This window comes from Lathamus discolor, chromosome 3, assembly GCF_037157495.1.
Source record: "Lathamus discolor isolate bLatDis1 chromosome 3, bLatDis1.hap1, whole genome shotgun sequence".
Lineage (NCBI taxonomy): Eukaryota > Metazoa > Chordata > Aves > Psittaciformes > Psittacidae > Lathamus > Lathamus discolor.
In genome coordinates this window covers 121,558,671-121,585,272 of record NC_088886.1, presented here as the reverse complement: position 1 = coordinate 121,585,272, position 26,602 = coordinate 121,558,671, and the positions used below count along the sequence as shown (strand labels likewise).

The 26,602-nt window shown below is 41.9% G+C and overlaps 1 protein-coding gene across 2 annotated transcripts in view; it reads right to left on the bottom strand.

The window, feature by feature from the left end:
* OSBPL11 (oxysterol binding protein like 11) overlaps nucleotides 1-23,218 on the bottom strand; it is a 44,992-nt gene extending 21,774 nt beyond the window's left edge. Inside the window, exons 1-5 of one of the 2 annotated variants that reach the window (XM_065671382.1) lie at nucleotides 22,882-23,218; nucleotides 5,267-5,335; nucleotides 4,181-4,356; nucleotides 3,466-3,545; nucleotides 2,245-2,427 (exon numbers count right to left, since the gene is read on the bottom strand). In XM_065671382.1, the coding sequence (XP_065527454.1) occupies nucleotides 2,245-2,427; nucleotides 3,466-3,545; nucleotides 4,181-4,356; nucleotides 5,267-5,335; nucleotides 22,882-23,018 (645 nt within the window). In that variant the 5' untranslated portion in view covers nucleotides 23,019-23,218. Of the gene's footprint in view, nucleotides 1-2,244; nucleotides 2,428-3,465; nucleotides 3,546-4,180; nucleotides 4,357-5,266; nucleotides 5,336-22,520; nucleotides 22,736-22,881 lie in introns of those variants that run through there. The other variant, XM_065671381.1, reaches the window with a different exon arrangement.
* Nucleotides 23,219-26,602: the final 3,384 nt, after the last annotated feature.

Sequence of the window (26,602 nt, the reverse complement as noted above, 5' to 3'; positions counted from 1 at the left end):
TGTAAAAAAAAAAAAAAAGACAACAGATAATTAGTTGACAAGTAGCTACAATCATTCTGGTGATCTTCACTCTTAGTAATTTACTATGCAGTAGCACCTGAGCACTTCATTTCAGGACCAGGCCAAACAATAGGACAAGCCATGCTATGCTCAGCACTGAAGTTCAAAGGACACAGTTCACACATTCCTAAGTTTTTCCTGCTTATATACTTAGATTTGTTAAATAAAAAAGAAAAATAAAAAAATAAAAAATAGTGCCAGGGGAGGAAGAAGCACTGTGATTAAACCCTCAAAACCTATCAAATACACAGGCTGTAGTTCTCACTTTGCAAACACAGACAACTGCATTTAGTGGAAGTCAGCAGAAAGATCCTCTTAGATCTCCTGTTGTGCAGGGTATCCAAATCAGCATGGCATGTTTTCAGCCATGGGAAAGGGGAAGTAGAAAGGAAAGGGACTGACAGAAGACTCAACAACAGTGCAATTTATGGAGGAAAAAAAGAAGAAATACAATCAAAAAAAAGTCACCATGCAGCAGAAACTTTGCAGAGGAAGCTGCAACACAGCTTCTCAAACTGAATTGGTAAGTATTCAAGCTGTATCATGCTCAAGCGTAACAGGCATGCACCGGCCCGTTAAGTATTTCACTATATCTTAAAAAAAAATAAAAATAAAAATAAAAATAAAAAAAAATATGCGAACTAACTTTGACATTCAGAAAAGCCACTGTTATCGAGGAGGCTCCATCTGTACAGGTCAAAACATTTAAGCTGATAAATAATAATCATGCTGTGGCACTAAACTCAGTAACAATCAAAAGGGAACATGAATAGTCTTCTGTGCTCTTGACAGTGCTAAGAAAAAGCATTCCACTTCTCAGCCAGTGAGAATCTCAATTAGAGGATGCAAACCACTGCTTCAGTGCTCCAGCTCACACACACTCCTCTTCCCTCCCTCAAATTTTGAATGCCATACTGCCACTTGAAAAGTCAAAAAGTTAAAAGCCATGAAAAACAGGAGCCACAGGTACGCCAGCTGAAGTTCTCCTGGGTACCTGACAGGACTTCACAAGTTTTTGCACTAGCACTACAGGAGACTTTACTGCTATTAGAGGATATAAACAAGATGGCAGCAGCTATCCTTTCGCAAGGCATCTACAAGAACAGTCTGTTGCGGACAGAGATTTTCACAGATTCTGAAGAAGGCAGTCACCTTGTCTAGACTACCAAGTAATTATGCCACAGCACTTGATTTAAATCAAGGAACAACGATGATGGCAACATACCACATCAGGGAAAGCATTTTCGATACCTCCTTACAGCTTCCCATTGATGAACTTGACACATTATTTTACTTAGCCACATATTTTAAGGTTAATGATGCTCACAATATATAGCACTCCTCTATTCCAGTTTATCCAAGTTCAATTTCTAACTATTTGCACTTCATGGGTCCTTGTTTGCTAAATTAAAAAGGCCTCCACAGGAAACTTATTTTTGCCAAGAAATATATCAAGCTACACTTATTACACTGCTAACATTAAAATAATCATTAATAAATGCTATTACTAATATAGGTTTGAAATTCAGCAACAAATTCTCTTTTACTATTATCTTTAGATTTGCATCATCTACCCTGTAAATATTCACAAGCTAAATCAACCAGCAGTCAGTTCATTATGTCAGTCAAGATGGAAAAAACCCACACTTCTTAATTGTTCATTTTATTTTGCTCTTTTTTGAGTCACATTAATCCCTAGACAATTTGTCCACATGAATTAGCGTACCAGAAAGCAGTATCAGTATTCTTAAACATCAATCATGACCAATTTCTCCTTGGTTATAGGAGATACAGGTACAGCTTAGTCCATTCTTCTACAGCTTGACATGGGAAGAAAACAGTATATGATATAACCGTTTCATAGTACATGATGCTGTACTTCCTTAAGGATATTCCCTTGTCAACTAAAGTCCTAGGATTTGCAAGGATGAGGAGAACATGCAAAGCTCTACCTTGAGCATGAGGATCTTATTACAGAGTACAAAAGTCAGAATATAAACTACACAATTCTACACTTCTACAATTATTCAAAGCAAGTTACTTATTCTCACACAGCTACGCAATAATAGCTTAGGACATGCTATTGACAATATATTCAAATAAGAATAGCAAGTTTCTCTACAATCCTACCAATAGCAGCACAGCTCTTTCAAAAGATTATGAGATAATTTAAGGCATACAAACCTCTCTAACATCTACAAGGTGATCTGGCTGCATAATAGGAACTCTTTTTCCGGTTGGCAATCTATGATGTCCAACACTGAAAAAGGAAACTGCATTTTGACTTGGTCTTCTTTGCACACCAGGAGAGTTGGCACTTCCTTGGGATGCAAGAGAGAAGCTGCGAGATTTCAGAGGAGGATTGTTCTAGTGAATAAATAAGCATATTGAGAAACATTTACAATTAATTCATAATAACCAGCAAATATTCTGATTTGACACAGTAGAACAGTTTAATTCTTTTTTTTATAGAACAAGGACTGATGATGCAGCCCTAATAAGATATTAGTAGCAACTGATAAAAATATTTTGTGCTATCTGCTAACAGTTGCCCTGTTTTATAGCCTAATTATGAGCAACCTGTGAAACGATATTGATCAATATGTACCACTTCTCTGCCTTGAAAATTAGGCCACAGTAGGACTAACTGTTTTTACTTGTTAATGTGCAATAGTACTAGAAACTGACTCATAACATATCTTGCAAAGATATAGCTGGCATTTAAGAGAATGGGATTTCATATGGAAATATTCATTGAACATACCTCTTACAATAAAGCCTACAAGATGTTGATCTTATCTTGAAAGCAAGGCTTTATTCAGGTATCAGAATAGGTGCTACAGTAACTGGGAGGTTCTGTGAAATACACTATATTTACAACTATCACATGGTTAGCAAATGGAAGCAACAATCCTCAGATACAGAGTTGAGGACTTGCTTCTCAAACATGGGAATTAATCCTAAATGTATTTGTGGGATATTTAGTGGCTTAAAAAAAAAAAAAAACAAACACCAACCAACCAACCATTAAAAAGAAAAGCTCCCAAAATGGAAGGGATTCAAAAACACTGAAGACCTGTTTCCTCACTCATTAAAAAATGCAAAACATCTGGGAATTCTGGGATAAGATCTCATCTTTCATCTGCCTCCAATACCTGCTCACCAATACCTGCTCAGGGAGGACCATTCAGGTCTTCAGTGGCAAAAGGACTTCACTTTGTTTCATTCCTAAAGACTATTTCTATTATAAGTCAGTTATTACTCAGAAAAATACTTATTGACTTAAGATTCAAACCCAACCATATGCCCTTTTGCAGTATCTCCGAGGTAACAGGACAGCAGTATTTGCAGTTCTACAACCTGCCTAGCTTATTTCTGCCCACAAAAACAGCAGTTACACAATACCTTTCCAATAGCTTCCGTGTGATGCTGCGTGCATATCTGAAGTCTGCTAACCCAGTGTTGACGTTCTTTAGCATCAGTAGCTAATAAAAGCAAACCAAAAGGATTATGCAAATGAAGACATTTCAAAGCATGGGCAAAATAACCCTGCTTTTTTTATTTTCCTGGAATAAGAGTACAGTATGCTGAATTAGAAAGCAACAGCAAGTCTTCAAGGGAAGAAATACTAAAAGATGTTAGATACAGATATAAGAGATATAGGATACTAGATATAGACATAAAGAGCTATAAGCCCAGATTTCCATAGCCTACAAAACTCAGAGAATGGGCTTCTATAACCACTACAAGAAGGCTAACAAACTGAAAATTAGGAAAAATGTAGTTCTGTGCAACCATCTACACAGTACTGTTACCTACAATGATTTAGAACACTTTGAATCAATTAAAGGACATTATACATGAAGAGTAAACCCTGTCCTATACATCTGAAGTTTGTGGTCTTCTGAAAGTCACACTCAAAGAGTACAGAACTATCCAAAGGAAGGACAGTTTCTAACTGAAGAGCAGGATGAAAGTTTCACATGTAATTCTCACTGCATCAGTCTGAGAAACAAGTTCTTGGTTTGGCCATGCAACCAAACCCAGTAGAGCAGCTACAGATGAGAGCCAGGAGTGTCCTCTAGTGGAGGAACCCCTTGCACAAGAATCCAGGTCCTACCTCTGAGTTTATACTGCTCCCCGCTGGCAGCGTTGACTGTAAACGTATGAGAGTCTTCATCACTGGGTGAAATTACAGCTCCAGCTAGCTGCAGGGTACCCCTGGGCTTTAGATGTCTAGACTGCTCATTCACAAAGTACTCCAGCAGACCAGCGTCATTGTTTAAAACAAAAAATCTGCAACGAAAACAAAGTAAAAGGTAGTGGGAGAGGTTAAGACTTTCATTACAAGTTGGCACAGACAAGGTTGGGACTTAAAAGACCTGAGTCAGTACAACCCCAAAAATATGAATTATGTCCCCAGCAAGACTGCACAAAAATTAAGTTCTTAGCAGTTTTTTCCATAGAGGCCAGGGATCACACAACAGAACAGTGTGCCCATGGAAGAGAGCTATTCCAAAATTTTGGGAATCAAAAGAATATCCTGAATCTCTAAGGCTTAATACGTCATTAAACTACATTCAATCTCAATTGAATGTAACAGTAGGTGTACTGACACAAGTCATGGCATGCCACTGGTAGCACAGGAATTTGGCCAGCGTGATATGCCAAGGACTTGTCTCTCCAATACTAATTTGGTTGCACTGTGCTGCTCTAGAAACAGCATCAAACAGGTAGCCTCATCAGACTGTTTCACCTGTCAAAGAAAATGAAGTTATTCCAGGGGAGACAAGCAACCTGGGGAACTATGGCGAAAAGCTTGCAGAGTTTGAATTTTTTGTAAAGAAGCCTTAATAAAAAAAAAAAAAATGGTATGATGGTATGAATGTGAATATCACTAAGCTGAAGACTTAGCAGAAAAAAAACAAAGATAACCTATTTAATGGAAAAGGAGAAAAAAATTAATGCAGAGTTTTAAGCCATCAAATGAGTTAACTGCTTCATACTGCCTATGCATTTTTTCTTATTCACGCCTTAAAACAAGTATTATTCATCTACATATTAGCATAATCCACACTGAGAAAAGCATAACTCTTCCATAATGTTAGTCTAATAAAAGGGAAATACAAGTATTATTTAAAATATCTGAAATATGTTCATTTAGATGCTGCAAAAACATTACTAGGAAGCACCAGAAAAGACTTACCGATATTGCCAACCAGTGACAAGATTCGTGTATTTCATTAAGTAGCCATAAATATTTTCCATGTGATCACTATTAAAAAAGGGAAAAAAGAGAAAACCAATTGCACAATACCAAACAAATTTTCGATCTCCCCAGATTTTGATCATCACTATTTACTCTCAGAAAATGAATTTACATTTTCAATTTAGAATGGCAATACCATCTTCATAAAGCTACCAACACTTAACAGATCTTCCAGCCTTGATTCCAAGACAATTTCATAAGATTGTTTAAGCAGACACACCAAACTCCAAATAATTTCAAGGCACAATTAGTTTTACCTATACTTGAGTTTCATTCAGCAGGCATTTCTGGACACATTTGTACTAGTTTTAGGTAATTAGAGACTTAGTATTCATGTTGCTTCTGTTTCCTGCTCCCTCCTCTAAGCAAGCTTTGTGGTTTCTGACTCCTGAACAAAATTAACTTTCATTAGCTCATTAACAGAACCTTGATCATGATCACCAGCCAAAGCCAGTCCCCAGATACTCCTGCACCAGTGTGGTTTTATTTATCCTTAATGCCCAGAACCAGCCCCAAGTACATCAACAGTTATGCTCCTGAGCAGGTGTTCCTACAGAACACAATATGCAGGTGCAAGCCACACCAATATACTCCAAAATCTGATGCATGAGCTGAAACAGCTCCTCCTCCGGCCTGGCAGGAAAACCAGGTAATTTCTCTTTCAGAGATGCAACTTGTAACATCCACCATCTACCAAAAATGAGAACCCATTGAGCCATTCAGCAGAAAGGCTTAATAGCACACTACAGGCAAAACCACATTACCGCTTTTGAAAAATATCAATTGTCTTAAATAAGGCTTACAAGTCTTATGGCTAGAAACCAATCACATTTTCAAGCCACAGTTTAAATACCTACTGTACACCACACGTTCCGATAATCCTAGAAATGACACCTCAATGCCCCTGCCTCTTACAGTAGGGCATAATTCTACACTGAACGACATACTCTTGGTAGACATTAAGGTCCAGCACGAGGAAAAAAAATTCCTATTATTCCAATGAAGAAGTGAAACAATGACCCAAATATCAGACATTAACTACTTGCTTTAAAAAAAAAAAAAAACAAAAAAACCACACACTTGTTTTAAACTCATTCATATTTTAAACTAAAATTTCTGTAGCTTGCAGTTAATGTTGAAGATTAAATGATAATTATTCAAAGACTATTGGAGCAGCAGCCTGTCTTGGTCATTACAAAGATCAAAGTAGCTGCCTATCAGCAAAAGTAGAAAGATGGGGAAAATGGTACTAATAGAGCCTAGAGATCACCTCCCTTAGTGGGTTTTGGTTGCATATAGTGGGACTAAGTACTGGGGTTAACTTTCAAATAATAACTGAAGCTGCTGTCTGTATCTCATATATAGACAGTGTCAGTATCACCAGATTAATTAGACATCTGGCAATTTGATAAATATAATACATTACCCTAAGTTTCATCTTAAAGGAGGATATTTAGGATGACACTAATGAAGATAACCTCAGAGTAAATAACTGTCATATCACGGCCATTCAGTAATACTATTCAAAGAAGAAAGGCAAGAATCCACATTTTTGAAGAAAAAACAAGTTGCTGGGTTTTAATGTTACACTTAAAACCAAAACTGTGTTCTAGATTCTGCAGCAATCAGTATTGCAGTAATATCCTGCAATGGAGAGCAGCCAGCAGGACTATCTAGGAATTTAATTTCTAATAGCTCATTAAATGGTACTTACAGATAAAAAAACCAACCCTATAGATAAAAATGAAACCAGGGAGAGCAGAGGGTATTCAGGCTATGATACAGTTTAAACATAGAAAAATGCTAAAGAAGATACAACCAAATTCACCCTCTGCAGATGCTTCTCATTTGTTATAACTGGCATATAAGGGAAGCACTTTAGACTTGCTGTCTTAATATAGCTGAAGACTATAAGATTGTATAGTCATAAAAATGCATGAGCTTGGGTTTTAACCATCTGAAAATTGTCCCTAGTCACAAGTAGTTGTTTTTCAATTTCAGTGAATGCAAGCTTCACCCCTGTTTTTCAGTTAGACATCTTACAGAGCCCTGCACAATTGGGCTAGAGCTTCTGCACTCTCCCATTAACCAAGTTGCCTAAATCACAGGTGTCTTCAACAGAGACCAAGAAAATTCAGGAAAGTGACTTCAGACTGCAATGAAAACATCTGTGGCCTATGGAAGTCCATTCATCTGACAGTCTTTGCTTAAAATAATTTGACAACTTTTTTGAGCATGACAGATGAGATTTTGTCAGACTTTAGAAAAAGCAAAATGTCACCATAGAAGGGGGTGCAGCCCTTTCAGTGATGTACTTCACATCAAATGAACACTTGACTACATTTTGCCTTCATCCACATGTTCCTCTCTACTTGCATTTTCACTTTGACTGGACTCAAACTTCTCCAAATGCCTCCTCTTCAGTAATTCCTATCTCTAGCCTCAGCAGTCCCAGAAGTTGATAGTGTCACCAAAAAACTCTGAGAACAGCACCCCAGAGAAGTCTGAGAAAGTGACTGAGGATAAGCAAGACAGTCACCTCCAGCATTATGGACACCACTGATCTGGAAGTTGCATGTTACATAAACATGAACACAAGTGCACAATGTTAAAACACACTGACCAGCTGTGTTTCAGAATCCCAAACTGTATGCAAGGGGTCCCCAAACCCCTTATCTCAAACAAAGGAGCTATAACTCAATGTACAAGGTAAAGCTCAGAAGTATATTTAGCAGGCTTCCATTCACAAGCAAAAAGACTCCCATTCACAAGCAAAAAGACCTCATTCAAGGTCTGCATAAGATCATAGGTACATACTTAAGGACCAATGGCCAAACCTCAGTACAGAAGAGCCCAACAGTAGTGATGCACATCCCAAGACACACAACCATCAGCTCCAGGGAGAGATTCCTTATGGACTAGCCTCTGCAGCAAGGGAGGAATATAACATGTCAGCTGCAAGAGATAAGACAATGAGCTGTGGCTTGCTTTTTGGGAAACCAGGGAATGCCAGAAAAGCCAGCACCCAAAGATGGAGCATGAACAGAAGTCTCTGCTAAATGAGCTGCCTCTTGGACAATACTGATTATTTTCCTACTTAATTCTGTCCATACATCTGCAACAGAACTGCACAAACCCAAAGGACTGTACTTTTATGTATCTACATATAAATACATTTAGTTTTCATTCTGCCAAAGGCTGGGCAAACTTTTAGCACCCGTGCAAATAAGGGGTTAGCCTGTCTGAAGGGTATGATAAGCTTTGGCAATGTTTAAAACATTTCCTGTGTCAGAGCCTCAAGGCAAACAAATAAGCCAATGAAACAGTAAAGACACAGACATTATAAACACTAATCATACTCTCCCAGCCCAAATTCTCACACCACGTGGGCCAGGGAATTTTCAGCATTTGAACTAAGGATTATTTTTACATACATAACAATTTTATATGCTTAAAAAAATAGATTTAAATCCAGTCCACAAATTGCAATTCACAAAAGGCAGAACCTGTAATGGTACACAAACCTGTTAACTACAGTTAACCTCCTAATCTTCTTCTGGGTAAGTACTAGTACTTTCCTGTGAATACAGGAAACATTCTCAGTATTATTTATAGCAACAAGACCATGGAATTATAACTAGAACATTTCTTGAATGATTTTAAGATTAGTGCCTCCATAGCAAGAATTAAACTGAACTATTTGTTTTGCTAAAGCAGTGGTGTAAGGCAACTAACATTGTAAAAAAATAATAAATAAACCACCAAGAAATAAACCAAAACCACAAAACCCCAGTCATATTTCACTAGTAAGGGATTAATAGCAAAGCTCTTCAAAGCACTACAGAAAGCTTTTAAAATGGTAGACTTTGAGAACAAGAAGTTGAGGTTCAGGCACTGGCTCTGCTCACAGATAAACACAATTTGTAAAATAATAAGAGTAAGATCTTCCTTAAAGCCCTTTCCAGCATTGTTTCTAATGAAACAACAGTAAAACCTGCTTCAGAGTCATCTGTGTACTTCAGAAGTCTCCACAATTCCTCACAGTAGCGTTTTTAACTTCCAGAAAATAGATTTCAGAAGCAAATTTGACACTAAACACTGAGCAGTTTATCAACACTGACAGCGAGGCCTGGCTCCACCAGCATCCTTCCCAACTTTAAGAATACCTTTGCATTCACACTGCTGCCTACACGCATGTACATGTACCTATAGATACGTATGTCTTTTCATAGCCAAGATGCTGTTCTTGCTATTCAAAATCTTCACAGCAGTCTCAGATTGTCAAAGGAACATCAACAACTCAGCAATGATGAGTCAACAACCCCTAAAGTCTGTACTTCTACAGAAATTCACATCTTTCTGTCAAATGTTGGGGGGGGGTTTGTCATCCTTTAAGTGTTGCAACAGACCTGTCACAGCCTTCAAGATGTAAACCAAAATTCCATCTTAACTTTTGGTGGACTACTTTCAGTAAGGATACTGTGTAAATCACAATCCAGGAATAAAATTACACAGAAACTCATGGTACGTGTCAACTCCAGCCCGGCATATTTGCCACCCCCCAAAACCTTCTTTCTTTTTTTTCCCCCAAAGGCTGAACACCACTTTAACTGGCTGCCCATTTATCAGACTTCTTTAGTTCATAAATATTGAGAGATGGATTGAAACTGTCCCTTTAAGCAAATGACTGAAGACTATGAAAAATCACAAATCAGTTCATACTCTTGCCAGAAAACTATCCCTCCCCAACTTTAAAGATGTTTACCATAACCCAGATTTCTATGCATCTACGTGCTACTAAAATACAAGAATGAAACATCCACAAAGGATTACTGTTGTTTATTTGTGCTTTTCTAGCATGCCTCTTCAGTTGCAGCAGCTGCCAGTGCCTTGCAGGGTGATCTGTCCTGAGGGAGGAATGAGGTAATGATAGCTGGGCCAAATTCCCCCCATATCCTGTTTACGAGCAGCATCCAAGTCTTGAATGCAGGTGCTGAGGAACAGCAGTCCCAGAATGACGTCCTTCAGGAGTTTCAGCCAAGACACTCAGGCTCACACCTGACAAGGGTTGGGCCAACATTTTCTTCAAGAATAAACAGCAAGGCAGAAGGCCTCCCTGCCCCTTTTTCATGCCCCGCACAGTGCAGCTCTCCCTTGAAAGCCCCACACAAACAGGTCACCACTACCAGTAGCACAAAATTACACCCACCTAGAAAGCAATTACTGAAAACTTCCAAGGCTGCCCTTCTGGTGATTTTAGTTTTGCTGGGACACAGACAGCACCACGTGGTATATTTTGAGCAGCCAGGTCTGTGAAGGCCCAACAGCTGTTTGAACAGCAAACGCAGCAGCCAAAGGCTTCCCAATCTGTGTAAGGCTTGATTCGAGTCAAGTGCATTTGCTGAGTACATGTGGATTTGCTTCCAACAGGAAGGACGACCAAAAGACTGGAGCCTATGCAGATGTCAGGGAGGAGTCCTGAAGGGGGATCCAGCTTCCATAGCTGCCACCAGTGCTGTTATAACAGTGCCTTCAGGCCCTGGCTACAGAACAGACTCCCTCCTGCTGAGCTCACAGCAAGAGGCAAAAACGTGGTGAAAGAGACTGCCATCAGATTAAAAGCTAGCAAAGCATAAAGAAAAGGAAAGAAAGAAATCAGGATCTCAGCAGTGCAAACCAATGAGCGGTTTTGACTAGGTAGTTTGAAAAAAGCAATAACCATTTTCACTGAACATGTTCATCTCTATTTGCCCAGAGACTCACTGTTGGCAATAGCTCCCTTCATCACCGACCACTGCAAAGTGCTTATCGACAACAAACTAGTTCCCCTTTCTGTTAAACAGAGAGAAAGGGTGGGGAAGAAAAGGGGAAAAAAGCCTGTATCAGCAAGAGAAACTTCAGACATATCTTGTGCAACTGCAAAGATCACTTACTCCCAGGAAACTACCATCACATTAAGCACACGCCAGTGCCACAGCTCATTCATGCAAGAGCAGGTTCCCCAGTACGCCCAACAAGCTAAGACAGAAGCATATGTTGCTTACAGAGTACCTATATCAATAAATTTGCTCTGCTTTTCCATCAATAAATCTGCTCTTGCAAGAGCAAAAAACTAACCTTGCTGTTTCATTCATCAGCAGTGATCTACAGTCAATGGTAAAGTGTCAGCAAACCTCCTGCTCTTCAGCTCATGTGTTTGACTACTCAATTATAAGTTTAGAAACCAACTAATGCAAGGGGAAAAGGTCCAACAATATGACAAGAACAAGAGCCCCTGGGGATGCTTCAGAATACCACTTGGTTACAAGCATGCTAGTGACACACACATCCTCATTAGGTATGAAACCCTCTCTTAACATGTTACTCCTGAGAGCACAGACATGCATTGGAAGAGAAAGGCAGGCTTGCACAAAGGAAGGGTGCAGCAGAGCTGAAATCTGCTGTCCATGAGCCTGGCACCATACAGACCAGGCTTCCTATCCCAGGATGAGGGGCTCTCCCCACTGCTCAGCCTCCCCAGCTCCCTGCTACCAACATGGCCATTGCATTTGTACCCAAATTTTCTATCAATGCTAGTTCCCAAGAGGAATGATAAATCAAGCATACAGAGTTTCTTTAAAACCATCCTAACTAAACTTGCATTTGATTCTCCCCTTTCATGCACTAATGCCACAGGTCTATTATATACAAATGAAAATGTATTGTAATGCTTTTACAGGTTAGCAACAGAAAAAAAAGAAAGAGAACATTTAAGTAATAAGCAGCAAGCACTGCTCTCACTGGACCACTGTTAAGCCGATTATTTAACTACTTTATCATTTAGAGAACTCTTTACCTTTCAAAATACATCTGCCTGGAAAAAAAAAACCACAGTGAGCTTCAGCTAACCAATTTCTCTTGCACATACCTGAACACCTCAAGTCAGCAAGAACCCCACTCATGTACAGCTTATTTGTGGATTTGTGTCAGCATAATACAAGTGAATCTGGACCCAAGAGTCAACAGCCAACTCTGCAGATTTTTCTGCAATGATAACTACTACTCAAACTATCAGAGGAAAAATAACTGTAAATTTAGGCAACAACATTTTAGAGCTGGAGCACGCAAGAACCAGATACCTCAAAAGGTCTAAACTCTCCACTTGATACCTCTGGAGAAAGATTGTTGCCGATAGTTTTGTTACTGTTCACATTATCAATTTACATTAGCAAGCTATAATACACAGTTTCACACACTATTGTTACCAAAGCCTTCCCTTGAAGTCTGGTTTCAGAAAATTCAAGCAGTCAAATTAAAGCTACTCTGCTCAGCAAACATACTGGCATAATGTAAGTGAGGCAAACACGCTGATGCATCTTTGCAATTCTGGACTACCTGCTACCCACACAACCTCAGAAAGCAGGGGCCCTCCGTTAAGTGCCATTTACAGAAACTGGTGGAGCAAACCTCTGCGTCACTTAGTTACTCTTAAGCACAGTTCAACACTGTTTAGCTTACTACACATTCAATCCCAAGGCATCTTAGAATCACAGAATCATAGATTAGTTAGGGTTGGAAAGGACCTCAAGATCATCTAGTTCCAACCCCCCTGCCATGGGCAGGGACACCTCACACTAAACCATGTCACCCAAGGCTTCATACAACCTGGCCTTGAACACTGCCAGGGATGGAGCACTCAGAACCTCCCTGGGCAACCCATTCCAGTGCCTCACCACCCTAACAGGAAAGAATTTCCTCCTTATATCCAATCTAAACTTCCCCTGTTTAAGTTTTAACCCGTTATCCCTTGTCCTGTCACTACAGTCCCTGATGAAGAGTCCCTCCCCAGCATCCCTATAGGCCCCCTTCAGATACTGGAAGGCTGCTATGAGGTCTCCACGCAGCCTTCTCTTCTCCAGGCTGAACAGCCCCAACTTCCTCAGCCTGTCTTCATACAGGAGGTGCTCCAGTCCCCTGATCATCCTCATGGCCCTCCTCTGGACTTGTTCCAACAGTTCCATGTCCTTTTTATGCTGAGGACACCAGAACTGCACACAATACTCCAGGTGAGGTCTCACAAGAGCAGAGTAGAGGGGCAGGATCACCTCCTTTGACCTGCTGGTCACACTCCTTTTGATGCAGCCCAGGATACGGTTGGCTTTCTGGGCTGCAAGCGCACACTGAAGCCGGCTCATGTTCATTTTCTCATCGACCAGCACCCCCAAGTCCTTCTCTGCAGGGCTGCTCTGAATCTCTTCTTTGCCCAGTCTGTAGCTGTGCCTGGGATTGCTCTGACCCAGGTGTAGGACCTTGCACTTGTCGTGGTTGAACTTCATAAGGTTGGTATCAGTCCACCTCACAAGCGTGTCAAGGTCCCTCTGGATGGCATCCCTTCCCTCCAGCATATCAACCAGACCACACAGCTTGGTGTCATCGGCAAACTTGCTGAGGGTGCACTCAATCCCACTGTGCTTCTAGTCTAGTACTGCCTACCATATCACAAATACAAATATATGACCTTCCAGTTTGAAGATGTATTTGTGATTATGACTTTGAAAATATTTTATCGATAATTACACACTACCATTGTGGACTTTGCAGCAATAAAACACTGGATATTAAATGGAAGGTAAATACACCAATCAGCTACTCCAAATAAGCCTCTTGCCTTTTAAATTATTTTTTAACCCTTTCTGAGGCACTTCAGATTAAATACAGAAGATAATTATTACCACCTTCCAAGCAAGCAACAACACACTTAACTGACTAAATACTCAGAAAGACATGAGCCCGAAGTACAAGACAGGCAAAGAAAAAAAAAGCATGGACCAGCAGACTCTAGAAGCAACAGCCAATAGTTTGAAATCTAACTAGCAGTCACAAGTGGTGCACTTCAGGGGTCTACACTGCTAAATGCCTCAGAGCTGGCCAATGGACCACCATCCACCCTCTGCAACCTCTATGGTGAGATCAAACCTATGGGAGCAGTCAGGATGCAGTAGGGTGGGCTGCCTTTCCAAGAGATCCCAACTGTCCAGAGGAACAGGCTGAGTAAGACCACTTGAACTTCAACAAAAGCAATGCAAAGCCTTGTGCCTGGGATGGACTAACCCATGGATCAGTGCAAGCTATGCTGTGCCAGACAAGAACAGCCTGAGGAACCTGTGTCTTTTCAGACTCCTTTAGAAGCAGGGAAGCCTTACAGGGGGTCTCATCACTATCTCCCCTACATAGGGAGAAGATGGAGACAGACCTTTCAGAGATGTACAGCCGAAGGGCAAGAAGCAACAATTTCAAGTTGCAGCAAAACAAAATTTCTTGTTTGACACATGGAATAATCCTTCAAAAAGAGAGGGGTAAGCCCTGGGCCAGGAGTCCAGAGAGGCTGTGGTATCTCCATCCTTGGAAATGCCCAAACTCAATAATGGCCCTAAATGACCTCTTCTAACTTTGACCTGGCTCTGCTTTGAGCAGGAGGCTGGACTAGAGATTTCCCAGAGGTCACTCCCATCCCAAATTATAATTCTTGTATATAGAGAATTCAAAAACATTTCTACTTTAAACTTGAGGCATAAGGTATTCAGAAGGTTTAAACTCTAATTAAGAAAGCATGTGTGTTAACCACCTGTGATTATGACAACACACAAAAAGAGCGGGAATACTTCTAGTTTCATGCTTTGAGTAGACAGTTGTTCCCAGACAAGGAATTATTCAAAACCACTCCTTTTCATTGTGCAATGAGCATCAGGCATTATTCATCTGGCACTCAGGCGCTAATAAAGAGAGTTTCCTTGAGGTTTTCTTCTCTTGTGCTTGTGACTAACATTTATGAAGGAATCATGTACTGAACAATAAAAGTACAAGGACATTATCATCCCATTTTACACACAGAGAACTGACGCACAATGAATTTTCAGTCCAACTCTGAGATAGCTGTGGCCTAATTTTTGTTTTATTCATGCATTCAAATCACAGCTTTTGCTCGTTTCAGCTGCAAAAGTTTTGCAAAATCAGAGCCAACTGTTTCAAACTAGGCCTCCAAGAGAAAGAGGAACACATGGTTAGCAATTACAGGGGAAAAACAGCTTAAACAATATGACTGTTACCACAGAGGAAGCAGAGCCAGGGTCAGAAACCAGTTCCTTAATATAGCATCCTGCAGCTCTGCCCAGCAGATCTCACACTTTCTCTTACATCTCCACTGCAGGGAATAAAACCAACTTCTCAACACACACTGGGCTTTTTGGGAAACTGATCTGTCACTGCCTAAATGTTAATCAAGATTTTAGACATTTGCAGCCTCACCAAAAACTCATGAATTTATACCTGGGAAGAAAAAAATAAAAATGCATACCTGTAGCAAAAAGCCTGCCCCCTGCTCCAAAGCAGGTTGTCAAATATAACATTTGTCTTAACAAAGAAACACCACTTCTCCCATCCCACTTCAGCCTGCCCTCCCCTCCTATTTCAGCATTAGGCACAAAGTACAGAAAACCTGAAAAAATACACGCTTCGCAAGCACCCTGAAAAGTTGCCTGGCACCATTACCAGCAGGCAGTGATCCCCTACAGAAATAATTCATCAGCACTGGCAGGTGATCAGAGTGCATGTCAAGGCAACAACCTTAAGTAAACAGGGGTCCTTGCACACAGGCCTTAATTTTCATGGTACAATGAGCACAGCACAAGAACATGTGTAGGATAACCCAACAGCAGCAGCTGGTGCTTTCTGCTTCTGCGTTAAGCAATGTGATTAGGTCAGCCACTTGCAGTTTGTTTTTCATCTTCTCTCTGGGGAGAGAGGGTGTGTAGCAGAGCAGGATGTTCATGTTGTGGGCAATTTTAATTAACTTGCTGCTACATAATTACATTAGAAAAGGTGAAGCTGAAAAATCCCCTTTGCACTTAGTGAAGGATAGACATCTGTAACGGCCACTAACTCCTGCAGAAATCTATTCCATGGAAACCACAAGTTACTAGATATTTAGAAGCTATTCAGAAGTTTGTGCTTCTTCAGTTTAGCTTCATATGAACTCTGAACAGACAGCCCAGTATTAACACAAGTATCCTGCTATGCCAGAACCAGCTCCCACGTTTGTCACCCCTGCCCCAGCAAGTTTTACAGCCTGCCCCTTCAACACAGGGATGCTCAGAGAAGCACAAGAGGGACACTGCTCTTAACAGGTGTTCACTGAGGAGCCACAGAGCTAGAGAAAGAAACCCAGACCTTGCAGACCTTGGCTCAGGAATGTGAGTTTAGATTCCCTGCTAGAACATCAGCCATCATGAAGCCCTGCTTAAATTACCCAAACCTGTTTCCCCAATTCTATCAAATTACTACCCCTCACACAGAGATTTACTTCTTTTAATTTACAATGCTTCTGAGCTTCCACCTACTCCAACCCCAATCTTCCACGTCATACATACATGTGTGAACAGGAATGGCTCACCTGCCTTTCAAGAAGTGCTTGGGGCTTCAGCAATGGGTAAAATCAGCTTGATAAAAGATGACTTTAACGTTTTAGTAACATGGAATGGATCCTGACATGGATAACCATTTGATGACCATTCTAAATATGGGCTTCTTGTCTATTCTAATGAACAAATTACGCAAAATGCAGCATTTCTAAATTACTATTATGAATATGGTATACTCTGAAATGAGGATAAAGAAATCCAGACACCAGATTTTTCAGTCATTTCTCTCCAATATACTGAACAAATGTGAAAGTGGTTCTGTTTTTTAGTAAAAGGAACACAACATAAAAAAATCGCAAAAATAAATTCTGAATTTCACAGCAACCACTTGAAAAACTCTTCATTTTACCACCCAATTCATCACACCCAAAGGCCAGCAAGAAGTCTGAAAGCAAGCAGCTAGGGCATTCCAAAGGCTACGCAGTGGTAAAGAATCTTCACAGACCACTAGAAACAGAAGGAAGGAACACCAGGGCTCATTCTGACACAGGCTCAACATCAGAGCCACCATCCCAGCCTGAAAGCTGCCAGCAGAAGTATAATGGAAGGGGCAGCAGAACCCCCATCCCCATTGGTGGCTGGTGCCTCAATGTCACAATGCCAAGAGGTTCTTGCACCAGTGGGGAACCAAGGAGGTGGGGTGGGCTGTAAGAGAGCAGAAAATCAAAGCAGGAGCAGCCCTTCTCAGACCTCTCAGGTAACACCACAAACTTACAGCCTCTCACTCCCTCTGCAGTTGCACACAACAAGGAAGGTGTTTACACAGTTACCGATTACAACGAATATACAAAAACTCCATGTAGGATCCCAAATAATTTTGTTTTAAGCTGTACAGAAAAAAAAAAAACCCACAGAACAAGAGAGGTGGGTAATAAAAAGGAAGTACTAGGAGTACCAGCATCAGAGATAAAAGTCCTAGGATGGCACTAACATTTACACGAAGGTTTAGGAGGTTTCCTTTTTTTTTTTCCACTTACCAAGTCACAGGGACTTAAACTTGAATTCTGGCCTGCTCACAGGAGTCCAGAGTTAATCAGGTCAGCTAACACACTCTATTGCAGCCTAAGCAAGAATTAAAGGTTTACATTAATACTATGATGAGAAATGCTGAGTTCAGAGACAAGAACACATGACCAACAAGGGAGAGACTGGCAACTTGAAGCATTGTTGAACACTGTGCTGCCATTACCTCCTCTATCTATTCCTACCAAGCTGGTTTCAGCTTCAAAAGGCCAAACAGATGAAATTTATCCTCCCAAGATCAAACATTCTTGGAATTTGTTCATTTTCTTGCAACTAAGACTGACATCAACACCACCCTCAATAAAAAAAACCACCAAAACATTCTTATCAACATCCAGTCAGGATCACATCAGTTTCAAGACACTTTATTACTACTAATTACATCATTTTTGCAAGATAGCATGAATAAAAATCATAAACACTTCCACAGCCTAGCTCAGTCTCACTCATTTTGCTTCCATGTGTTCGACATATAAAGGATTGTCAGTGACCCTCCAAGTTAACTGGGATCAAACTCAGAAATAAGCATTTCCTTCAAAACACATTTCCTATGGGATCACTTGATGAAGAGGAGTTCATGATCATCTCAAAATGCACAATTAAAATATATTCATGTGTTTCAGCTACCAGTTCTTCTCTTATGTGTACCACACACTGACCTGCCTGAACACAGGAGACTGAATTAAGGTAATTGTTTACTCTGTTTTTTAGTATTTATAAAGAAGGCCTGCAGAGTGCCAATTGCAAAATAACCAAAGCCCTTACAAGAAGGCTGAAAACCATTTCACCTGCCTTAAATTTGTAATCCTTTTGCATTTGATACAAAGCAATTTACAGAGTTGCCAAAACCCTTTTTCTGCTGTTTGTTTGCACTTCTGTATGCTTACTCTCAGCCTCTCCTACTCTGGCCTAAAGCCACATGGAGTAATTCTGCAAGAGAATCTGCCTTAATTTGATAACCTAATGACAAGCAGAAGCCACCCAGCATGGTGCACCCTCTGACCTGCCACTGTCACCACTAGCAAAGAAAAAACAAAAGAAAAAACATATATAAAAAGTAATATGAGCCTAGAAAATTGGCTCCTTTACTTAGAAGCTACATTCATCCAAATGTTTTTCTATACAAACTCACAACTGCAGCACTTAAGTAAACTTATAGGAGCAGCTAACTAAAATTAACTTGTTCCTTTAAAAAAAAGAATATGCAAAAAGCCTGTAGCATTTTATAAATAGATTGGCTAAATCCATAGTAAGCAGATGTCAAAACCATTTCAGAAATAAGGAACAAAGGCAGCTATCTATAACAAATATATGCAGAACTGAAAAGCAAACAGGTTTTGAAATATAACTTGCAAGTTTAAAAATCATCAATCATCTGGGCAATTCATTCACATTTTACATGTATTTCTACCAGCAAGAGAATAAATGTTGGAAATCCTTTTAATACCAGCTGAATTGACTTATGTATCTGAGAGCAGAACCACTAAGAAAAATGTAAGAGGACGGCACATTAGCGTGTCTCCTACTGGGAAAGACAATCTTGTTTCTCTAGTCAACCACAGTGCTTTGAAATTCTGATTATGTAGATAAATGAGAACCAGTAATTGCAAGTCACTTCTCTCAGAATTATCTGAAAGCTCCTCAAGCCAAGCTGAAAGGACTTGTTACACTTCTCTGGCACATATTCTGACCAGCTCTCTATTCAGCTCATAGACAGAGATTCGGCTTTCTGGTTGTGAAATTTTTATGTTATTTGAATGACTACAATTCTCGTGTCACAGAAGTACCTGCCAAAACTGTCTCCCTTCTTTCACTGCTTTGAAATTACTCTGTTCATTTAAGCTAGAGCAAATCAAAAACCAAATGAAGGTCACGAGTAAAACCAGAATTGCTGAATGCAAATAACTCTTCATTTGGGCAACCCTACACTTACTTCCTAGCTTGGTTACTGCTGAAAATAGAGAACCTGTTTAGAAATATGTTATAATCTTAAACTACTTTATCAAGTAATCTTTTAATAATTTTAAGTTTTTCCTAAGTCTCACCTCATGGTAACTTTTGCCAAATGAAAATAGGGATAAAGGGCTTAGTGTGTGGCACAGCATCTCAGCCTCTCTTCATCTACTTAATTGCAAGTTCACATTCACACTAGTCCTGACCCCAGTCAGGAAAACGCAGCCAAGGGTTGGCTGGTCTCAGATGCACTCTGACACTGATCATGTATTCATAAACAAACAAGATCAGTTCCTGTCGGATGTCTAGAAGAGCCATTTCTCAAGAAGCCTTACCTCCCATTAAGTCAAGAAAAAGAGTATCTTCATGCCCTCTGAAGAAACTGCGCCCTTAGAAATTCTAAAGGAGGCACTGCTTTACTGAACTGCCTGAACTCACCATACATAGGCGACACGCAGAAAGCATGCAAAGAGACTCAGCTCTGTCTCTAGATCATCTGAGGCACTTGACAGCCTCCGATTGTCTCTTCTTTTCCTACTATGATAAATGTCTGGTGCAACTTTGTCACAGCTATTTAAAAATCTCCCTATCATTCCCCTGCAAAAATATGAAGTTTTACTTTCTGCTTCATTTTTTACTTTCAAGACATGCATTTAACTCCAAGAATGTTCAGTTTCCACCTCTCTGAAAGATTTAGTTTTCACTATCTTCAGGTTCCACAGTGCTGGAGATTTTTTTTTTTTTCCAATAGTCATAATTCCCTATTTGGAGCATTAAAGTATCAAGTTGTCTAAACTTGATTATCTTGATTAAAGGACTTGTCCCATTTGTCTGAAAACTATGCTACAGCTGTTTTGACAAGATGCTTCACTGAATACAGAGCTATACTTGAGCCCCAGATGACCAACTACTTCAGGACTCTACTTCTGATAAGCTGTGTGACCACACACTTCTCACAATTAGTGCTATAGAAGTTAAAGATCAAACTTCTACCAGAACCTCCCAGCAAACCAGTTTCTAAAACCCATATTTTAGACAATGATTTATTATGAGAGGTCTTTATTTGTCAAATACATTTTAGAATAGATGTAATACACAAAGTGAAAACTAAGCTACAGCATCCCAATCCAGGAAAACTTCATAGGAAGGCAGAGGGAAAAGGTGATATTTTGTGGGTAGTTAGATACAGAGACAAATGAGGAGCAAATAATTGATTCTAGAGCAGAGATTAACAGTGAGGTACCTCAAGCGTCCACAATAATACAATTAGTACATTAAACTTGTCCCAGTGATCCAGAAAGAAAAAAAGGACAATTTGCACTAGGGTATTAGAGCAAATTTAACCAGATATCAATAGGTGCACGCAACAATATGTACAGTTTCCACCTACAGCTGTGAAGCCACCAAACTCTTGCAAGCAGGCTCAACTTCTCCCCTACAAGCCACAGCAAGCACTTAAGGAAGAGACAAAACGCTTGGACGGATAATTTTAAAAAGTGAAATTTCACTGCACAGCACTGACCCATGACAACCATTTCACGCATACTATAGTAAAAAGGGGTTCAGGCAAAACAAATTGGGTATCTCATCTCTTCCACTACCTCCAATTCCACATAAAAATATCAAAATTGAAGTATTTTATTGCATAAACTAACTCCTGTGTTTCACAGGTGAAACACATGCACAGTAAGTGCTTGGTCACAGTAATACCAATTTTCATTAGAAAATTCAGACTTATCTTTGAATCTATAGGGCTGTTTTTTCTTTTAAAAAAAGTTTACAAGCAACTGGAAACAGCAGATAAGACAACTGGTAACTGGATCTGACAAGAAGCTTTCCCTATTTAAAAGCCTGAAATATTGGCCTTGAAATCATAACTTTTCTTTCCGGCACTAGTCACCAGAGAAGTAAATTACTCATGACCCAGATTCCCAGTGATGACCGAGCTGCTTGCTCCCTATTAGGATCATCAGGCACTCAGAGCCGGCACAGCCTGGTGCTGGTTTGTCTAAGACATCTGACGGTCCTCCATCCCGCACAACACACACAGAGGTACCACACTCCAGTTTTGCTGTCTCCACAAGCAAGAAACAGCAAGCCAGTCCATCTGGGCTGGCAGATGACAGCTCTGGAGAGTCTCCATTTGAAGAAGAAGTGTGCAAACTTCAAATCACAGCAGTATTTTCAACAGCAACATGGCAGATCTCCAGTCAAGGATGAGACACCTCAAAGCAGCGAGAGATTCAGAAACCTCTCAAGTGATGCCTCAGAGGGCCTCCTATCAGTGTGTGTCTTTCAACCTGAAACCACATCAGAAAAAAGTACACGAAAACCTCTACACCCCTCAAATGCACAGGCAGGTCATTTAAAGGAAGCACTTTAGTTTGAATCCATCTCGAATTAATGCTGTGTGCTCAGCTTCTCCTATTTTCTTTGCTCTCTTCTGCTGTATTTGCCGTATCTGAGTAATCGCCCTAATTTACGGTAAGCACATCCATTCTTAAAGTCAGATAAACCAGAAACTCCGTGCAGACTCAGTTTCGCTATCAGCGACAAACAGAAAATATCAATTAAGAAAAGCAACCTGCCATTATGTTATTACAGAAGACACACCGACCTAGAACTTGGCACAAAGTTTAGCTTTTTGGCAAGGCTGGAAAGCGGCAGAAAGCCTTCTACAACTTTCAGCTGGTGCCCACGCTCTGAGAGAGGAAAATAAGACCAAACCCGAAGGAGCAAAGGCACGTTCCGGGCAGTACCTGCAGCCCGGACGCGGGGCTTTGTGCTGGCACAGGCGTACGGAAAGCGGAGCCGAGTGACGGCCGGCCCGCGTGCCGCAGCCGCTCCGAGAGGACACTGCAATAAGAGAGCGGCGGCCGGGCTCAGCCCGGAGCCGGAGGAGGAGGAAGGGTCCCCGCCTGGCCCCCAGCAGCGGCGAGGGCGGCCACAGCCGGGGCATCCGCAATGACAACCACGCTCAGGGCGGGCAGGGCGTGGGCTGCCCCGTGACGGGGACGCGGGGCTACGAGCGGACCACGCCAGGCTCAGCAGCACGGACGGCTCCCGGCCCACCGCCCGCACCTCACCCGCCACCCGCAGCCCCCGGCCCGCCGCGCCCACCTGTACTGCCAGCCCTTGGCGCCGCGGCCGCCTCCACTCTTGCCGCCGCTCTGCCCCGCCGGCGGTGGCGGCGGCTGCTCCGGCTTGCCCTCGCCCTCCGACCCCTTCATGGCCGCCGCGGGGTCCGCGCACTGCATGGCGCCGCGGCTCCCCGCCCTCTCAGGGGCGCCCCCGGCCCCGGGCGGGCCGCCTAGCCGGGCAGGGAGCGAGCCCGACACAGCAGCCCGCCGGCCCCGCTCAGGCAGCGCCGGGGCCCGGCCGCGCCCGCCCCATGCGGGCTGCGATGGCGGCGGCTACCGGCACCCCCGCGCCCCGCTGGGCTGGGCTGGGCTCCCGGCACGGCGGCGGCGGGCTGGGGAAACCCGCCCTCTAGCTCCCTCACCCCGCGACCGGCCACACCACCCCTTCCGGGTCAGCGCCGCCGCCATCGTTAGTGCGGGCAAGAGGGCGCGGGCTAGGCCGAGCTCCGGCACTCCGGCTGGAAACAGCAAACCTTGACAGTGATTTCGAAGTCGTGGCTGCAGCCATTCCCCCTCAAAAACGTGAGGCATAAGAAGAGTGAGAGATCCAAGCTGTGTTGTTACAGTCCCGGACATGAGAGTCTGTGGCTGGGATCTTGCCGATTGTTGTCGCAGAGACCAAGCAAAGCCACAGCACATCCAGGTCCTGAGAGGAAATGCATTTTTCCTCCAATTTTTCTTCACGTTACTGCATATGGGCAGCAGCTACACAGTTTTTTTTTTTTCGTTCACAGGATGATGGCAGAGCTAACAGGGAGAGATTGGTTTTGTTATGTTTAATCTTTCAGGCCAGGCTTTTGGACAACTAAAACTGAGCTGATTGTGCCTGTGTTGTTTCTTAAAATCAGGGGCAAAGGATCTTGTTCTGGCTTTAAGCAATTGGCACTCGAAGAAGAGGAGGGCAGAATCAGACCATGGTTAGCAAGGTTCCTGTCCTGCTCCACATCTCATCTGAACTCCCTCCTCCCCTCTCCAGCTCTTACTATACACCTATAGTGTTGTGAACAATCATTACACAAAAGATGCTAAAAATCCCCAGTGTGAGAATGTAGATAGAAGCAAAAACATAGAGGGGAACATATTTCAGACACCCAGGGAGGTTGTGAGTGCTCCATCCCTGGCAGTGTTCAAGGCCAGGTTGGATGAAGCCTTGGGTGAGATGGTTTAGTGTGAGGTGTCCCTGCCCATGGCAGGGGGGTTGGAACTAGATGATCTCGAGGTCCTTTCCAACCCTAACTATTCTATGATTCTATGATTACTTACTGGCAGCAGCTTCCTACCCAATGACAGCTGCGCTGGCCTTCCCATCTTCTACCAGCACATTCCCACTTTCCCAGTAACATTCAAGACATCTTACCTTCTGCTTTCAAATGAGGATGGAACCTTATGAGCATCATGTCTTTATAAACTTTAATCTGGCTCTAAATTACCAGCTACCCATCCCTCCTCGCCAAACACACACAGATGTAATCTCAGCTAACAGACCCAGGCAAAGACTGCCAGTTGCACCTACATCTATTATCTCTCTCACAGAGATATGTTACTACTGGATAGGCAGAAAATCCCCCACTTCTGCCTTTACAGAAGCGTGCTTGTCACTGCAGGTGAAAAACGGGGCTTTTTCAGCTGTATTTTTGTCCTGTGGAACCACAGGCAAACAGATCAGCAGATTCATGTTGCCCATCAAAGAAAATTTTGATGAGAACTGCACTTCTCTTTCCCTCCAAACATGTTAGTTACTCCTCTGCCAATGACAATTTCAATTTTAATTGGCAATATAATGTAATTGCATGGTGTCCTAATGCATGCTAACACCATTTTCCACTGAGATATGCCTCGAAAAAAAATTGAAGTGAAAGGAACTTATGCAAGAATTCCACTTGTGTGTTTTATTTTCCCTATCCTTGAGGACAACCGCTCCCAACAGAGACATGTTTTTATCCATGCTAGACCTTCTGTAATCCTCACAGGCAGTCGGTCGGATGTTCCTCCACCTGTAACTTCTCCTGCACGTAAGGCAGGCCAGCAATCCTTAGTGCATCTTTCTGCACCCCCCCCCCAGCCTCTGGTCCCTGGGCAAAGGGCGGTAAATTCACATTTGCTTCCCCCGCGTGTTTGCTTTTGACTCTTTAGGAAAGGTGTTGCACTTGCAGTACCAGAGGCTGTCGTAAGATGGCATTGGCAAAACGCTTGATAGCGTAGAAAGGCTAAGAGCTTAACTACATTTCCTAAGGATTTGCAGTTCAAGCTGCCTCTCTTATCTTTACGGTTGGTACTATTTATAACTTGTGTTCAGGTTCACCGCTCTCAGTCTCCTTCCCCAGTTACAACTCAGTGGCTCAAAATGAACGAAATCCCACCTTGGCCCTTGGCAAGCACAGCCGTGGGTAGGGAATGAGGTCCCTCTGCGGTGCCCTGCCTGCGGCCTGCCTGAGCCTTTCCACTCACTGGGATTTCTAGATCGGGAGGAAGAAATGAGGAGGAGCTGCAGATCTGGATGAGGAAAGCATGGATAGGATACCATATATTTATCGACATTCAAATCAAATATTTGTAAGCCTGATTATGGCTGAACCGGATTGTGTTTCATTATAACTCATGTTAAAGCAAATTTGCCATCATTTATCATTCTCTTAATTTTAGGAAACTGTTCAGAATCTGATCAAAACTACGTACCACTCTTGCTGATTTCTTCTGAAGCTTACAGTCTGGCTTAGCACCTCTTCAGATCAGTACCATTTCTTCAGAGCGGCAAGGTCTTTCCATGTTCAAAGAGTAAAGCTCTAAAACTGAGCTCATTTTTCCTCACCTGTTTGCTTATTATATATATTATATATATGTATATATATATATATAAATGATGATACTCGTTTTCTACCACTCCCTTGTTGGTAGGACAGGATTTTTTTTTTCTTGACATAATAATTATGTTTGACTGAGACCAAGTTTAACAGTTTTAGATGTATGTCCTTCTCTGGTAGCTGATCCTCAGAAGATAAACAATTACTGCTCCTGTCTGCTAAGGGAACTGCATCCTCTACAGGCATGCGGAGGAATGACATCAATCCTGGGAAAGAAAAAACAGAGGTGCAGCCTGTCTTTATTGCAGGAGATGTGTGATTTTTTCTAATCATTGCTGAACTGGGAGAGCTGCTGGCTAATGTGAAAGTGACCAGGAAAGTAATGTTGCTAATAGCGCTTCACATCTGCATTTGTTAATTGTACAGTCCATGGTTCTTAGTGTTAGATTCTTTCTCAAGGCAACTCATACTTGAGTTTATTAATAGTCTGGAAAACATTTGAAGTTTTCTGGGCTCTTAGAATCATAGAATAGTTAGGGTTGGAAAGGACCTCAAGATCATCTAGTTCCAACCCTCCTGCCATGGGCAGGGACACCTCACACTAAACCATGTCACCCAAGGCTTCATACAACCTGGCCTTGAACACTGCCAGGGATGGAGCACTCACAACCTCCCTGGGCAACCCATTCCAGTGCCTCACCACCCTAACAGGAAAGAATTTCCTCCTTATATCCAATCTAAACTTCCCCTGTTTAGGTTTGAACCCGTTACCCCTTGTCCTGTCACTACAGTCCCTGATGAAGAGTCCCTTCCCAGCATCCCTATAGGCCCCCTTCAGATACCAGAAGGCTGCTATTAGGTCCCCACGCAGCCTTCTCTTCTCCAGGCTGAACAGCCCCA